The 18,275-nt window shown below is 35.8% G+C and overlaps 1 protein-coding gene across 6 annotated transcripts in view; it reads right to left on the bottom strand.

Annotated features, from left to right (window-relative positions):
• Positions 1 to 18,275, bottom strand: part of LOC101178714 — a 191,952-nt gene that overhangs the window by 20,570 nt on the left and 153,107 nt on the right. For 2 of the 6 annotated variants that reach the window (XR_180256.3, XM_030806262.1), the window contains exon 1: positions 251 to 2,492. The exons of the other annotated variants lie outside the window; for them this stretch is intronic. Coding sequence is in view for 1 of the 2 variants with exons in the window: in XM_030806262.1 (XP_030662122.1) it covers positions 251 to 525 (275 nt within the window). In the remaining variant the exon portion in view is untranslated. Of the gene's footprint in view, positions 1 to 250; positions 2,493 to 18,275 lie in introns of those variants that run through there. 6 annotated transcript variants of the gene reach the window in all.

The following is an 18,275-nucleotide window of genomic DNA, read 5'->3' as shown; positions in this document are numbered from 1 at the left end:
ACTCACAAAAAGCGAAAAAATAAAACAGCCCTTAGATCTAAGTCCATGCTTTTCCCTAAAACTGAATATGGCTTTACAATTTTTGACCATAGCATTCAACCAATTATCAGAATGAAAAATCTCACCCCTCCATAAATATGACATTAACATAATTATACCACCCCCATCACGGAGACCCATCCTCCTTAGGGAATACATCTGATGCTCCAAAGATGGAAATCAGTCAGATTTTAGTTGCTCTCCAACGTACCTTTGCTTCTCACTGACTGACTGGCTTTTACCCTCCACGCACTCACACGCCACCCCCTCCCCTCGGCTAGACACGGATGCCCGAGCGAGCACGCGCGCGCACACAGGCATACAGACACACAGCGAGAGGCGAGGCAAAGCATCTGATGCTGACTCAGAGCGCTTCTGTGAGCAGGGGGTGGCAGCGGCTGGTATTTTCACTGCGCTCATCATTAACATTAACTCACAGTCTAGCATCCACCCTCTCCCAGACCTGCTGGACTGCAGCATTTGCATGACGCTGTCACTCTAGCCTTTGCAGGTCAGATGATGGAAGGAAAAAAAAAGAAAGAAAAGAAAAAAGCCCCAAGGCTGTCTCATAGGAAATGCCTTCATTTCTTCCAGGGTCTCCTCATTTTTCCACCTTTCTACTTCCTCTCTGGCTGTTTCTCAGTTGTTTGACATCTTTCCGGAAGAAAATGTCTTGTGCTTCATTGAGCCAGTCGTCAGATGGTCCTCCCCTCACCTCACACTCCTGATCCCCACCCCTTTCCCCCCCCAATCAATAAGACGGATCTCCAAATGCAGTTGTGGAAACAGGCTCCGGCACAGTCTCATCCTGGATCCCCTACCTCAGGAAGCAGGCAGCCAGGCTCACACGTGATAGAGAGAAGTAATGCCAGCAATTCTTTAATAGCCCTAGATTGTATTCTGTGCCTTCATTTTCCCCACCTTGGTCGAAGCAAGAGCAAAGGGGACTTTCCACTTCTATATGAAGCCCTCAAGCAGCCCAAAAGACACATGAGTGAGACCAATCTGTATAGATCAATCATTTCTATGTGATAATGAAAAAAAACCCTATGATTTTAATAAAAGTAATTGCTTAATATTTTTATTAGCTGTGCTCTCATTTCACAGGAATTGTAAGACCTGCCAGGATCTGAGTCATCAATATGATTTAAACTGTGTTGAAATCCTAAGTTGCTTAATAAAATCAACCAACAGGGATATTAGTAGTATATTTTATTTTTTTTAATTTAAGAACTTTTAAAATAATAACAAATAGCTGTGTGGGAGTGGATATGTAAAAGTCTTTGAGACTGAGACATGTTTGCAGCCTATAAAGATGAACAATTGACTATATACGTTTAAATAAAATATGGATTCTTGTACATATGTGGAGACAACCTACTATACGCGTTATTACAAAAGGAAGTAAAACATTTGGCTGAACACAAATGTGTTTGTGCTACAGTGTTTCACAACACAAAAGGCAATATATAGGTATTTACTCAGTTCCTTTGTTCTTCAATTGCTCCCTTTAATGACAGAGTGTGGTAAAGTGCCTACCTTTCCTTTCTACATGAACAGCATTTCTGAATTACTTGCCAGACAGAGCTAGCCATCAGTGACTCTGCAGCATACAAGAAATACATACAAAGGGAAGCAAAGTACGGCAATTCTCAAGCCAACTCTAATGCTGTCTGGTGCTGTGGAAATTTCAGTTTACTCACACAGACAGATCCCAGCATGCAGTGCGCACTGCAGGCTCAACTAAGGTAGCAGATTGGCAACAGATCTGTGGCAACAAACAAGAAGGACAACCATTCGCAGAGGTTCCAAAGAAAACATCACACAACCTATAAAGAGATAGAAGCATCGGTAGTAGGGTATGTATCTCTAAGATCAGTTCCTACAGGCTCCTGATTTGAAAGCAAAAGGAAAAAGAAACCTCTCAAATGCAACAACAAAAATAGAAAAAGAAGTTGGCACCAGAAGGAAACAGAATTAAGAATATACTCTCATGAGAGAGAAAGGCAAGAAGGAAAATAATAACAGAGGGAAGAAGAAAGGGAAGCACAGAAATGGGAAGAGGGAAAGGAAGAATGAAAAAGGAGAGAAAGAAACAGATAGCAAAGAATCCCTAAGCATTGAAGCAACAAGAAAATATGAAATTAAGTTTCTGACATGGAAGAACAGGAGTAGTATTCAACAAGCTTAGAATCTAATGAAAAACTAAAGCAAAAATCAACGCATGCGCAGCATAGCTTAAAATACTTGTCATTAACATTGAGACACCTGCTGACTTCTTCCTGTTCTATGTGGATTAAATAAATTGGTCATCTCTTAATCTCTCTTTGCTCAGACTCAACTTTTTTTTTTCTTTTTTAGCTCTCTGGCATGTGTGTCCTTTATGCTATTTATTTTTCTAGACAGTTGCCCACAATACTTTGGATAAATTAATGTCATGACCTCGCTATGGCTATCAGACATAAAATGTCGACTATTTTAATAATTGAACATGTGCTTACAGCAACTGCCTACTGATATCCCAGCTCTGTGGACTCCACGTGAGCACTGCACTCCTAGCTCTGTGAATCAGAAACAACAAATGCAAATACAACTTTTTTTTCCCCTAAACCATGCTATCTCTCTATTACATACAGAGATATACACACACACAGGCCTTAACTTTACAGAAGGCATAACAATGTTAACTGAGGAGATTAGAAAATCAAGAAGAATAAATATTGGCAAAAAAAATTCATACTTAAAACTGAATGGCCACGCATTTAAAATACTTATATCCAGATAGAGGTTAGCCAGGTCCGAGTGCACAGGCTTCTGGCAGGACTTCCGTTAAGGCCAATGGGAATGCAGACTTGATTAAATCAATATTTATTTGAAAGAAGATGTAATCAATTAGTCCAATTACCACTGATATATATATACGGGTTTAAGGTCTCTTCTAATTCTTAACATCTTATCATCAATACAAAAGCATCCCTAAATCAGAGTTTATACTTTGACTATGGCTAAAATATTTACAAAGTAAAATTTTGATGCTGTTTTACATTTAATTTAAGTCGTATAATGCAAGTATTGCCTTGCTAGATCAACTATTTTTGTGTTTTTGGAGATTTGTTCTGTTAACTTTCTAAAAAATAAGAAGGATATGAATTTAACGTCAAAAAATATTTTCAGTTAAAAGAGGTAATAACTGACTACTCGGAAATACTTTAATACAACCTGCCTTCTACCTGACGACTAAGGCAGGAATCTTTTATTTCTTATAAATGCCATTTGAAATCAGTGCTAAGAAGGGGATCATATTTAAATTCTTAAGTGAGATTTGGAGTAAGAAGGATAGAAGACAAAAGACAAAAAATCAACTAGAGTTCAAATTTTGACTCAAAATTCATGGATGTGCAGAATTTATTGTTTATTACTTGCATTTTTTCTTTGTTTTACTTAACCTGCATTCTCCAATAAGCTGTGACCAGCCACATGTAGCTATTTAAATTTAAATTAAAGTGAAAATTCATTTTTTTTTCTGTTGCCCTAGCCACGTTTCAAATGTATAGAAGGGCGCACGGTGGTGGATACCATTCTGAACAGCCTGGATATAAAACATTTCCAACCCTGCAGAAAGTTTTATAGGAGACCGTTGACTTAAATTTTCCTTGTGAAAAGTTTTATAGCATAATTGATTATTGGATCTCAATACTTTCTTTCAAGTCTCTTTTAAGAGAATGAAACTATGGTGATTTATTTGAAGATCTAAAAGAGAATTTCTTTTGACTGAAGAGTATCTATGGTTTTTATTTACTAATAGTCTGGAAATATGCATGATTACTTAAGGAAAAAGGGTAGATAGATACTAACTTTGAAATAGTTGATAACAGTGCTATCAGAAGACACAAAAAAACTACTCAAGCTAAAGTCTCCGAATAAATATGAGGTGTTTATTTGTCTAGCTTTTCCAGAAATGAGAGTCATTCTCTTTTTAGAGCCAAACAACACATATTACATATTTCTGCTTTCAATAAAGAAGTGATGTAATAGTAGTGTGAGTAGCAAAAAGTAAAAAAAAAAATCTTTTCTAAAAGTCCTGGTTCTTTTTTTTTTTTTTTTTTTCCTGTTTCTGTTTTTGTTTTTGAGATGGAGTGTTGCTCTGTCGCCCAGGCTGGAGTGCAATGGCGCGATCTCAGCTCACTGCAACCTCGGCCTCCCGGATTCAAGTGATTCTCCTGCCTCAGCCTCCTGAGTAGCTGGGTTTACAGGAGAGTGCCACCATGCCTGTCTAATTTTTGTATTTTTAGTTGAGACGGGGGTTTCACCATGTTGGCCAGGCTGGTCTCGATCTCCTGTCCTTGTGGTCTGCCCACCCCGGCCTCCGAAAATGCTGGGATTACAGGCATGAGCCACCACTCCCAGCCCTGGTTAGGAATTTTCTACGGAATTAACTGAGAAAAAATCCCAGATGATACGAGTGTGTTTGTGAGTGCCTGTGTGTGTGTGTGTGTGTGTGTGTGTGTACCTTGGTATGACAATTTTGATTTACAAATCAGATTCTAGAACTAATTATTTTAAGCAAAATTAAATAATGTAAAATGTAAATTTATATGAGTTATTACTTTAAAAGGTTCACGATAAAAGAGATCATTGGTTTTAAACAAGGAAAAAAAAAAACTTGACCTATATTTTCTTTTAAGATTTTAGTGTTTGGACAAGAAAATGACTCAGTGTTAAATTCAGGCACTTTATGACCGGGATGCAATAGGTTTGCCAACCTGAAATTACTTTATTTCTCTTTCTTTTGATATATGTAAGTGTAGAATATCACAACTACCATGGAAAAATAAATAATCAGAGATTTCTCCTCCTTTTAGGAATGATCCTGGCATGTAAAAATCTAATGTTCCTCTTGCATTTAGTAATACAAAAAAAAAAAAGTGATTGTAATTCATTGTAGCAACCTCTTTTTCATGCCTTCCCTTCCCTGTTTTCTTTCCTCTTGCCCTCTCCCCTCTTCTGCTCTCCGAAGTGTACAACCCACTTTCCAATCTAGTCTGTTAGTCCGTCAGTATCCACAAAGGGACCTCATTCAAAGCACAGTACAGAGATGACACTGAGATGAGGGAACAGAGCAAGAAGAAGAACTTGAGGAAGCTCTTGAGCTAAAAGTGATGTGAACTTTGTTGTGCAACCACACATAGGAACAACTAGGTCTTGAGGATGCTGGCGGAGTGTTTCTCTTTCAGGGAAAAGGCAGGGAATGATAATGAGGGGCAATTATGGAGACCACAAAAATTATACCCTAACAAATTATATACAAACCTGAGGCCAGGCACGGTGGCTCACTCCTGTAATCCCAGCACTTTGGGAGGCAGAGGCGGGTGGATCCCCTGAGGTAAGGAGTTCAAGACCAGCCTGGCCAACATGGTAAAAACCCATCCTACTAAAAATACAAAAATTAGCCGAGCGTGTTGGTGCACACCTGTAGTTATAGCTACTCTAGAGGCTGAGGCAGGAGAATTGCTTGAACTCAGGAGGCAGATGCTGCAGTGAGCCGAGATCACGCCAGCCTGGGTAACAGAGCGAGACTCTGTCTCAAAAAAATAAATAAATAAAATAAATATATACACACACACAAATCTGGAAGAGTATTTTTCAATAGTTCTCCATATTGTACATACTAATAAGTAATGTTTCTGCTGGGTTGATGTGCTTCCTAACAGGTGACAGAGAAAACAGTTAATCCTGGCTTTTTAAGAATGAATATAAGTGAGAAGCCTTCAAATGACTTCAGAATTATTGTTGTATTTAGACTCTGAATATTATGGTACAGGATCAATAAAAATTTATGTTTTAAGTAACGTTAACTATAGAAAAATACTATTTTCCATATGGTAGGCTAAGTACGACACCATGAAACAAAGTCAGAAAGTAGAAAAAAACTGATCTAAGAGTGAGAAAAACTAGTTCTAGTGCCAATTCTGTAATTAATAATGTTTATCATCTTGGATAAGTCATTTAACTCTTGGAACCTAAGTTCTCTTATTTTTAAAATGAGAGAGGACTAGGTTATCTCCAAAGCCCAATTTAGCCCTAAAATCCTGTGCAATGGAAGGACAGTACAATTGGAAACACATCCTGGTAATTACTATCAGCTATTTAGATATCTGTTTACATAATTATCTAATTTAACCCTCATAATAACTGTCCAGTAGCATTTATCCCCAGTAAAGCTAATGACATAGCCTCTTCCTATATCCCTGTGGTATCTCACCTCGTAGCTGAATTTCAAAAATTTGTATGATCTCAGGCCAGGCGTGGTGGCTCATTCCTGTAATTGCAGCACTTTGGGAGGCCGAGGCAGGTCAATCACCTGAGGTCAGGAGTTCGAGATCAGCCTGACCAATATGGTGAAACCTCATCTCTACTAAAAATACAAAAATTAGCTGGGCGTTGTGGTGTGTGCTTGTAGTGCCAGCTATTCAGGAGGCTGAGACAGGAGAATTGCTTGAGCCCAGGAGGCAGAGGTTGCGCTGAGCCGAGATCAGGCCACTGCACTCTAGCCTGGGCAACAGAGTGAGACTCCATCTCAAAAAAAAAAATTGTATCATTTCACATTAGCTGCATAATATGGCAACTTCAAAATGTTATACTAGATCTTTCATGTAGATAACTTTATTTCCACTGGAATTTTTAATTATTTGAAATACTACATAAAAATTTTCATTTTATAACCAGATAGTAATTTTCTAAGATTTAAAAATGTGTAAACACAGTTACGGCATAGGCACTGGGGAGAAAACCTCCTCATTTCATTGGATGACTGCAAAAATTAGCCTATGTGGATTAAAAAAACATTTTAGGATTCATTGATCTAATAGACACACTTTAGCTTTAATAAGGCATTTAAAATTTGTCAGGATAAGATATATAGTTTATAAAACCTCCTTAAGTGGATTTCTGAAATTTGGAATACAAAGGAAACCAGAAAAACAGGTGAATCATTGGTTAAAAATTCTCTATCAACTTGCAAAAACTTTAAAAACATCTTTTTTGGTTTCAAAAAATATTCATTTTTCAAGTGCTCCATAATTGAAGGAGAATGAAGTTATTAATGGATAGGTATTATACTGACTGTGCATAATCATTTTTATTCTAGATTTTGAGAGTTTTCTTTCATGTAAAAAATATGCCAATTTTGTAGGGTTCTTTTCATAAGAAAAGAAAATGCTTTATCTGCTAATTATGACAGTTAGCAGGAGCACAAAATATAGAGCAAATTATTTTAAATTAAAAAGTGCTCTCTATACTTTTTTCTAAGTTTTTCATATTAATTTATACACATCCTTTTCAAGATTGAATTTCACTTTGCTATCTCTATGCTCAGTAATAGAAATTGCTCCCACTTTTAGAAGTATAAGTAATGTGAGATGAGTTTAACTTAAAAAAAAAAAAAAGAAAAACAAAACCATGTTATTCCATGAAGGATGCTGCTATAGCATATTCTCAAACTCTATTACTTAGGTCTTCAATCTTGATTAAAGAAGCTTCCATTACATGGGAGTTAGTGGAAAATGCTTCTAAGCATTATAAACATCTTTTAAATATTTCTGAACAATGAAAGTTCAAGTGTATTCTGCATTCTCATGCTTTGTTCTATCTTTTCCAATCAACTGTATTGATTTTGTTAAGGGTTAGAAGGTATACTTTCATTGATCTAGAAAATAGCCTAACATAGCAAAACTGTCTTTGAATTCAAGACAGATCAATCCCACTTTCGTCTCCTATTAGATACATTATGCTCATTTATTCTGCATCTTTAAATTCCATAATATATAGCTGTTTAAGAAAGGAAATAGACAAAGAATTTTCTATTTTCTTGGAAAATATAACACATTCCTGGGTGTTCCCCACACTGAACTGCTGCTGAACTTAGGAGACCTTGTGACACCTAGTCAAGTGCTTGGCCTCAGTTTCAAGTTCACTGAAGAATGTGGGCCCTTTTCAGGAGTTTAGAAAGCATTAAAGAAAAAAAAAAACTTCCAAAAAATATTGAAATCACTTAGCAAATCAGTGTTTGAGAAAGTAATGATGAAGACATATCATCGTAGCTATCTTTTCCAGAGCCACCGCTCACTTTTATAACGCCACAGTGGAACTGGGTGAACTATAAACAATTCATTGGTTCTGACAGCTTATAACTTAGGAAACAGAATGATCCAAGTTAAGTTACCTTAAAAAAAATAATGCAATAGAACAAACAAAAAACTTCTCACACAAGATAGTGTTAGTATATTACTCTCTCTGGGGAGGCATTTTGTTAGGCTCTGTATACCAAAGCTCCAAGAGTTAGCATTTTGACTTTTACTATCCTGGAAAGTTATAGGCTGATTAACACTCTTCCAAACTCTCCATACAAAACTTTACTTTGATAACAAAACATTCACAAATTCAAAAGCCTAATAGCCCAAGTGGCCCACAGGCATGTTAATCTTTTACAGTAATGTTTGACTATATTTCTTTAGATAGCAATTTAATTAATGTATTTTCTCTTATGTGACACTAGCCATAACTCGCTGAGGAAAAGGGTTAAGTTAGAACTTATGTTCAGATACTTTGCTATTATAAAGTATTGAGTTTAAGAGAAAATGTATTCCCATTCCCGTGCCTGACAAAGACATGTTTTAAAGTACACATTAAACAAAAGAAAACTGCTTTTCAATTACTAAATGCAGTGCTCAGTAGGACAGAAAACGTACTGCTTCTCTTACATGCTGGACCTTTAAAACATTTGCTGGATGACAGCACTATAAAAAAATACAGTTTCTTTAGTAAAGAATTAAAGCTGAATATGCAACATTTCTTAGAAGCATTGAATAAGTCTATTTGTCCAGCTTACTTTGCAAAGACTGCGTAGAAAACAGCACCATAAACACTTTCAGTCCCCACACAAGGGCTAAACAAAGAGTCCTCTTTCTAGCCATCTAATCGGGTAATTTATTTTTTCAACCATCACATAAATCGAAACACAGCTGTAACCAATGACTTGCAGATCCAGTTCCCAGCCAGCTGGAATCAGTTCTGCTGAAACAGCAAGATTTTTACATTGTTCACTTCTGTACATCTGGAGAAATCATTGAGGTTCAAAGGTGACCAGAAAAGCTCTTTAAATAAATTCAACTGACAGTGAAGATTTGCCTAAGGATCTACAAACTCTACATTCACTTCTACAAAGTGTTCATGTCATGAAATTAATGCTTATAAAGGCTAGTTGCATCCTAGTCAATATAGACCTTATGAGTTGCTAATTGAATTAAGCATTTAAATGCCAATTTCTTTCAAAAAGCTTGCATAGGTTTCCTCGAAACTTTTTCCTAGGAGTTGTTGCTATTTAAAGACGGTTCTATTTAAATACCACATTACAGGCAGAAAATCAACCATAAGAACCTGCAACAAAACCAGATACTAGAAAGGTACCTACTCATATCTCAAGTTCAATCGCTTTTAGCTAATATAATCCTTTATTTAGATAAAATGAATAGAAGTATTATCTGAAAGAAAGCAGAGCTGGAATACCTCCATCAAGCTAGGCAGGCAAATCCCTCAAAGGAGCCAGAGTCCTGGGGGAAACAAATGTGGGTTAGGAATGTTCCATAAGCAGTCTTGCAGGGAAGTGATTCTGGCACAAGAAGGAGAGAAACCCACGAGCACCAACAACTTTTGCTCTGCCTTAGAAGCACATAACTGTACATAGGGCAAAAGCTAAGACTCCCCAAAGCAAAAACAGAGGCAGTCAATCTCTGATGTAAACAGCCCTACATAATAATTGGATAAACTCAGAATAAATAAAAATCTAGAAGAATAAGTGTATTATTGGCATTTATATTACGCACAATATATCAATTCCAATGCATCATTTTCTTCACAAAAGCCATGAAAAAGATACCTATTTGTGAAATAAATATATATGTCTGACAAACTTCTCAAGTCAGTTTTTATTGTGGTTAGAAAAACAATGTACAAGCGAATCACAAATGCATTTTACTTTTCTTTAGTTAAATCAATATACAGGGAAACAAGTTATTTTCATTATTTAACCATCTTTTTCAAATGTGTGGGCATTTCAATTATGGTGGATCAATAATCAGCAACTTCCTTAGGCATTGTGCCTTGAAAAAGATTGAACCAGTAAATAGTGATAATGTTTAGTTCTCAGTTCCTCAGTTCATGCTGAATGACAGATGGTGATCACACAGTGAGTAGCAATTCACAATTAGATATCAAATTCATATAAAGATGTTTAAGTTCATGCACTTGTTAAACGTGACTGATTTTTATGTGTCAATCACTGTGTACACAGGCTATAGAAACATGGTCTGGAACAGTTAGAAAAGTGATTTAATAAATAATAAAGTATTCGATATTCGAGGATTACCTTTAAGACTTTCAAGGTAATGAAAAATTACACCTACCCAAAAGGCAGGCGATCTGCCTTCTTGCCCACCACTGGTTATTAACTCACTGTAGGATGTGGAGGAAGGGAATCTAGAGAGGCACACAACCTCTCTAGATCTCCCGTAGAATAAAGGTCTCATATGTCGTTTCCGCTGGCTGGAATATGCATATTTTTTGCAAGGAATTTTTAAAATCCTGATATACATCTGCCAATACTATTGCTTCTGAAATGTAAAATGCCAAATTTTCTCCCTTAAAAAATGTCATTACTTTCTGAGTAAACACCATTTAAAAAAAAATCTCTCCTTTTTAAGATATGAACCAAGCAATCCAGAAACAACTAGAGTCTACTAACTTATATCCTTGATTAGTACAGGGAAAGTTAAATTTATAGGGAAAATTCGTGAATGAACATTGCTAAAGTTTATGAATACATCATTTAAAAGTAAGCAGCCAGTTAAACATATCATTGTTTTAAAACTGGACTAAAATTAAACATCTCCCATACTCTGTTCTGTACTGTGATATTAAGGTATTCTTCGTAAGTAAATTCACATGACTGAGTTTTCAGTTTATAAACATTTTAATGATTTTAATTCACACGTATTCCAGAATCCTGTGGTCCTGTGATGTACACATAGTTATTCAAATATACAATGTTTCTAAAGCATCTGTAACATATAACAATTTACATATATATGTACAATTTACATACATTAAGTGAAGATTTATTATACTTGTAAGAGTAAAAATATCCAAGAATTTTTATTATTTATGATAGAATGTCAGCTGAACCAATAGCAGCAGAAACTGTCACACAAATACTTGTTCAGGAAAAAACATACCAATTCAGTTAAAAGAAAAAAAAACAGGGGCGGTGGGGGGTAAACCTTATTAGAAAACAGCTTGTTTTAGGTGTTTCCCAACAGATGATATCTTGAAACATGCCCAACTAACATGTAAATTTCAAAAGTTAGTTTCTTACTTAAACTTATTATTATCAAAGTTTGATCTAATATTTTTTACCCAGTTTCTTTTCTCATAATTCCTCTAGACTGTAAATTACAAAATAAATATTTAGTATGTGATCCACACAACATATGCTATGAAAACTCTATAGAAAAATGCTCTGTGTGTCTCTATGAGCTTGCTAAACTAAAGATGGGTGCCAAGCTTTATTCTTTCACAAGAACTAAAAATAGGTTTCTCATATAGCTTTGAGCTGGTAGACTGAAGGAGAAAGTTCTAACATAGGTGAATATTCCATGTCTATTCGTGAACGTATTTTACTGTTATTAGTACATTGATACTAGCTTAACTCTTTTTAAAGAGTAGAGAAACATGGCATTTTATTAATATTGCAAGTTTTTTGTTAATCATATATATAAAATATTGTGATAATAGTTTTAATTTCTTAGAGCTAGGTGGTAAAGAGTCACAACATACATTTTTAAAGTATGTATTGAAATATAATTGCCATTAAACTAGCTCTAAAATTATGTTTGATTATTATTTAGTAAGGGCTTTTTAATCCTAATAATGGTTTTGTAATGATTAAGGCAGCTTTTATGTATATTAGTTATTTGTTTATATGCCTATTTTGTTTGTAATAGCACATAAGTCTCCTTGGGAAATGCTAGAATTTTAGATATTTAAAAGTAGTTTGGTGGAAAGTAATGAAAATGTATATTCAGAGAAGGGTGAAAAGTTTAGTCTTTTTGGATAAAATAGAACATGATGAGAATTTTGGAAGGTGGGACTGGAGAGAACCACGGAGTGAAACAGGGAAGGGGCTCATAGACAAAATCAGATTCTTAACATCCATTCTAGAATCTTCCACAATCAAACAATACTTCCAAATTAAGATTTAATAGGAATTAATTTGTCTCTTTATTATTTAAAGAAAAATGTGTAATACTTAAACAAATTCTTCTCCATTTCTGAAGAAGGAGAATTGGACCTTATACTGACTTGCAAAATTCTCACGAATTGTTTAAGTTCACCATTGTATACAAACAGAAATAAAGGTTTTTCAAAGTCTACAATGACCTTGGTCATTTTAAAATTTGATGGGTTTTCTTTGCCAACCAAACTGGCAAGTCCGGCCACTTTTTTTCTGAGACGGAGTCTAGCTCCGTCTCCAGGCTGGAGTGCAGTGGCACTATCTCAGCTCACTGCAAACTCCGCCTCCCGGGTTCTGCCTCAGCCTCCTGAGTAGCTGGAATTACAGGCACCCGCCACCATGCCCAGCTAATTTTTGCATTTTTAGTAGAAACGGGGTTTCACCATGTTGGCCAGATGATCTCGATCTCCTGACGTGGTTATCCGCCCACCTCGGCCTCCCGAAGTGCTGTGATTACAGGCATGAGCCATTGCGCCCAGCCTATCAAGTTGGATCTTGGTGATATTCATTCAATATGAAGTACCAAGTGAAAATAATAAGGATACTTAAAAATCCTAAGAGTATAGTTAAGCATTTTGAGTGTTTGATTGCGTTATTGATTACACTGACTCCTTGTCAGTAGGTAGATATCACTAGCCATTTTAGAATGTTTTACAAGAGGGTTTAGCCAAAGTCTTTGTCAAAAAGGAACACGCCGTTAATTTGGGTGTAAATTTTTTGGGAGAAAATTATGTGCATGTGTGTGTGTGTGTGTGTGTGTGTTTGAAACAGACACACACACATAGAGAAAGGGAGACAGAGAGAGAGACACACACATACACACAGAATTTTGTAGTTTCAATCTTTCAAGTCGCAAACTTGAAACTCTCAGAGGGCACAGAGATTCCTGTAAAAGTGGTTCACAGAGGAGCTTTTCTTGTCTTTGGAGGCCTAATTAATATTATGTGGCAATGGGTGAAGCTATTAAAAATTTTTATTTTAATTACACCAAAATTAGAAACTCTTTCAAGATCAGCTGACACTCATGTTCAGGCCAAGTTTTGGCCTATCCTTTCACTCAATCTTACCATCCTCATAGTTAATCAGTTTTAAAGAACTACAATTTCTTCCTTTCTAAAGAGAGAATTATAAAACATTATATTTGAAAACTCTTGAGTTTATTTTCTTTCCAGGCGATCCATAAGTCTTCCAAATTGACCATGTAAATCAATTCACTTATCTCTCCCTCTCTTGAACTAGTAAAATTTCCCAAAATGTTACAAGTACTGTTTTAAGCAAGCCAGGATAGAGCTTGTAAATTACCTAATATGCTTTGTTCATGAACTAGCCCAGATGGAAAGATTATATCCATATAATTGTACCCATTAGCTTTCTATCTCTGCAATAAATTAAAATGAAGCGTGAGGGCGGAGTGATTCTGTGTCAAGTATACCAATACTTTTAGCCTTTTAGAACCAACTTTACGTATGTGAAAATTCAGTATGTAAAAATTTAAAAAATCATATTCAAATGGGCACTTCAAATGGCACATCTGTGTCAAGAAGGGTTACACAAGGTTATTTCTAGAGCTTTCAGTCACTTGAATTTAATTTGACATATATTTTATAAATATCCACTGTGTGCAAGTTACTAAGTTGCTAAAAGAATTACAAAAATGAAGGGAGAAATAGCTTCTGTCTTCAAAAAGTTTAATATATGGTAGAGAGTCAGATATAGAAATTATGATCTATTGAAAGTGTGAAGCAGTCTATCAAATGCAAAGTGCTATAAAAACACAGGAGAAAAAGACAGTAAATACTGAGTGCTTTACAGAAGGCTTCCAGCAGGAAGCTCCACTTGAGTTAAACCTTGAAGGAAAAGGACTGTTCAACAGAAAAATCTAGGAGAGGGAGAAAAAGACATAGTCTGTGGGCTGAGCAGGAGGAAAGGCTCAGGGTGGGAATTCACACAGTTTGGGGGAAATGACTAGAACTGCAAAAATGCTGGCTTATACAAGGAATGTTACTAGGAAAAATGGCCAGGCAGTTGGATTGGGGGTTTGGTCAGACAGGCTGTTTGGTGTACTAAGAAGTAATACTTTGGGCATAAATGACCGACTAAAATCTTTTTGAGTAAAAGTTTTAGATTAGCATAAGACACACAACAACAACGCTAACAATTACTATGTACTTAATACCAAACCCATACCTAGCTCAGTGCTAGTATGTATAATGCCATTTTATCATCCACTGGGTAAACAGGATAATTATTAGCAATTTATTGACAAGAAATCTGAGCTTCAAAGAAGCAATGTACCCAATGTGGTACCACTAGTAAGTGGCCAGAATTTGATTGTGGCCTATCTGATTCCATTCATTCCTTTCTTAAGTCTTTAGTCAGATTACCTCTCAAAATTAAATTGGTCTCTCTGCAAGCACAGTGTTAAATCTCAGTACACCATAGGATAAGTAGTCTATGTCAGGTCAGGGAGGATTCTACAAAGAAACTAAGAGTGCACACAGATTCCAGGAGTTTCTTTATATCTGGAACATTTTGGAAGTGACAGTGGACGCGAATATAGGTTTTTCTGATCCCAAACCTCATGTTCTTTCTTTTATCACATGTAACTACTGGTCTAATCAATATTTTAAGTAGCTGTAAAAAATTTCATCTCAGGAATGTATTTGCTTAACAAATTCCCAAATGTTGAGAATCTCTAGGGCTTCAAATTTGGGAGCATGGCCAGGCACAGTGGCTCACGCCTGTAATCCCAGCACTTTGGGAGGCCGAGGCGGGTGGATCACAAAGTCAGGAGATCAAGACCATCCTGGCTAACATGGTGAAACACCGTCTCTACTAAAAATACAAAACGTTAGCTGGGTGTGGTGGCACGCCCCTGTAGTCTCAGCTACTCGGGAGGCTGAGGCAGGAGAATTGCTTGAAGCTGGGAGGCAGAGGTTGCAGTGAGCCAAGATAGTGCCACTGCACTCCAGCCTGGGCAACGGAGTGAGACTCCGTCCCCCCCACCCCCCTAAAAAATTGGGGATCAAATGTATAGTGTTAAAGTGAATACTTTTTCCCATGTGTCTTTTTCCTCTATTTGAATTCTCTCCTTTGTATAACATTGTAGAAATGAGAAAGTTATAATGATTTAAAGTAGCTGAATAACTTTGGCATAACTGAATAATTGATATCCTAGAGATATTTTCCATTTTAATTTGAATTCTATAATGTATCAAGCATAAAACCATAATATCTAATATGAATTCATTAAAGCCTTTGCTTGTCAGTTTCATTCATTCATTTTTCCATTGGTTCATTACTTAACTATTGTGTTGTCCATTCACTTCTTATCTGACTACACATTATATGACTGAAGATTCAGCTAAAGATTAGACTTTTCATTATCTAGTAAGCCTGTGAGAGTAGTCACTGAATACCTTTATGTTCAAGAAAACTTAAGTCATTAAGTTCAGGAACTTAAATATTCTATCCCATGTGGTAGTCTCAAGTTTCATGATAAAGTAGACCATTTAGTGATACATCATGATGTCATTTCCAGAGGAATAAAGTCAGTTCTTGGAAAAAAAATTTATAACAAAACTTCCATGAGTGTTTTAGTTTTACCAGAATAAAATCTATCAGTTTGGAGGTTTCTTTTTGCATTCCTGTATCATTCATATTTCTAACTACTTTTTAAAACTTTTTGAAAATAATCACTTAGACTATAGAAAAGTAAGCATAAATGTATCACGGAAAAAGTATTTTTCAGGGGTCTAAATTAAATTTGAAGGCACACATCACCCTCCCAAAGTGCTGGGATTACAAGCGTGAGCCACCGCGCCCGGCCCACACTTCTAATTTGAGAATTTAACATGTAAAAGAGAGATAGATCAAAGAAAACAAAACTTAGAAACAGTTCTAATTTTGTCTCTGCCATGTTCATTGTGCAACTACAGACAGGACACTTAACACCTCGAGGCTTCGGTTTCTTCCTTTGAAAATGCATTACGCTACCGCAGTGGAATAGAACATCAGTTTTGCAACTTTAAAACCACTGAAAACAAAAAGCGCCATATAAACATAAAATAACATTTCCTTGTAACAGATTGATTTGGAGTTATTTTGCCTGCTCCTTTTAAAGTAAATTTTGTTAAACGGAGAAAAAAAAATCCCAATTCATGACTATTTCTTAAACTTGGCTTTATGTGTCTGGAATTCAATGACAGAGTTGTTGATTTTTGAAGATGTGAAATGCAGCAAAAACAAGAGAATAAAGTCTGAACTCCTGTTGATTAAGGTACATAAGCTGTAGTGGGGTAAAAATAAATAGAGACAACTAGTTAAGTTTTCAGGATCTGAAGGCACTGTTATTTTGAGTTGAAGAAGCAGATGAATAGTTTCCAAACTATAACAATGCCATCTCAAGTTACATATCCCTTCCAAAAGAGTTCTAGATTTAAAGAAAACAATGACAAATATGAAATGCATTTTAGACTCCTTTGAAAAAGCAACTTTGATGATTGTATTTAAAAAAAACTGCTTGCACATAGACCCTAAAAAAAAAACAGTCCACTTATGGGAAGGAGGAAGAGGCAAGTGACCGAGTCAGAAAAATCTAATATTTACAGGTCCTTTTACTGGTTTCTTCCATGCACCATGATGATTTTGTCCTGAGTGGCAGCAGTTGAGGACTTCTCCACTAGAGCAGGAGCAGATACACTGGATGCGTTCTCAAAAACCCCAACCAGTTTTAAAGGAATCTGACTTGTGAAAGCGGTAATTTATCCAAACCTCAGGCATCCAGCTTCTACAACTGTAAAGTGAAAGTATACGCCCATATACCTTGGAAAAATTTTTTTAGTTTTTAATTTTTATGGGTACACAGTAGGCATATATATTTATGGATTACAGGAAATATTTTGACATAGGCATGTACTGTGTAATCACATCAGGGTAAACAGGGTATCCATCACGTCAAGCATTTCTCCTTTGTATTTCTTTTGGATAATATTTATATCTTCTTTCCCCCTTTATTATTTAGAAAATACTCAATAAATAGTATGAGAAAATAGAAGGCAGATTTCTATTTCTGACTATCCTTCATCCCCTGTTCGGGCAGCTTTGAGGGTATTTAAAAAGATTTTTATCAATATTCTAGACAACACTCTAAAGTAGACCTCTATTAACTCAAAGAAAATTTCAAATATATATATCACATTGTTTAGAAGTGAAAGTATTTTAGTAAAGCTTGTTTCTTGAAGAGAAGGAAAACATGCTGGTATTGCATGAATTAGAAGCATACATTACAACAACAAAGAGACAGCAGCAGCAGAACAAAGTTGAGCTTGTTTAATAAAAACTGCTTACTCATTCATTCATTCTTTACAGTCAAAACCCTCCTCACAAAAAGGCTATCATGAGCAAATCACGGAGGTGGAATTTCCAAACAAAGAGGTAGTATCTGACCTTCCTAATTTTTAGGAGAGCTACCTAAACTGCATCTATGATTCATCAGGATCCACGTAATTTAGAGTTTTTACATACTTCAAACATGTCAGAAATGTTGTGCTCCTTTCTTCGGAATGGTTTGCCTTGAAAAACACTGAGTTAAGAATTTAAAGAAACCCTAAAATTTCCATAGAGATTTTGTACAGAATGTGTTAGAGACTATTTTTAAAAATATGAAGATAAGAAAAGTCACAGTCTATTCTTGAGGAAAAATAACAATGGAACATAATAATAATTTTAAAAGATGAAATTCCCAAGGGCTTCAGAACTTAACAACATATGAGGTTCAAACGTTATTTCTATCACATTCCTCACTCTCCTGTTTCATGGCTTATATCCTCTTCCATTTAGGATTACCAGACAACCTCCATATCATCCACTACTCATCCACTGGGCAGAT

This window comes from Nomascus leucogenys, chromosome 25, assembly GCF_006542625.1.
Source record: "Nomascus leucogenys isolate Asia chromosome 25, Asia_NLE_v1, whole genome shotgun sequence".
NCBI lineage: Eukaryota > Metazoa > Chordata > Mammalia > Primates > Hylobatidae > Nomascus > Nomascus leucogenys.
The sequence above is the reverse complement of the archived record's forward strand: the minus strand, read 5'-3'. Positions and strand labels throughout refer to the sequence as shown.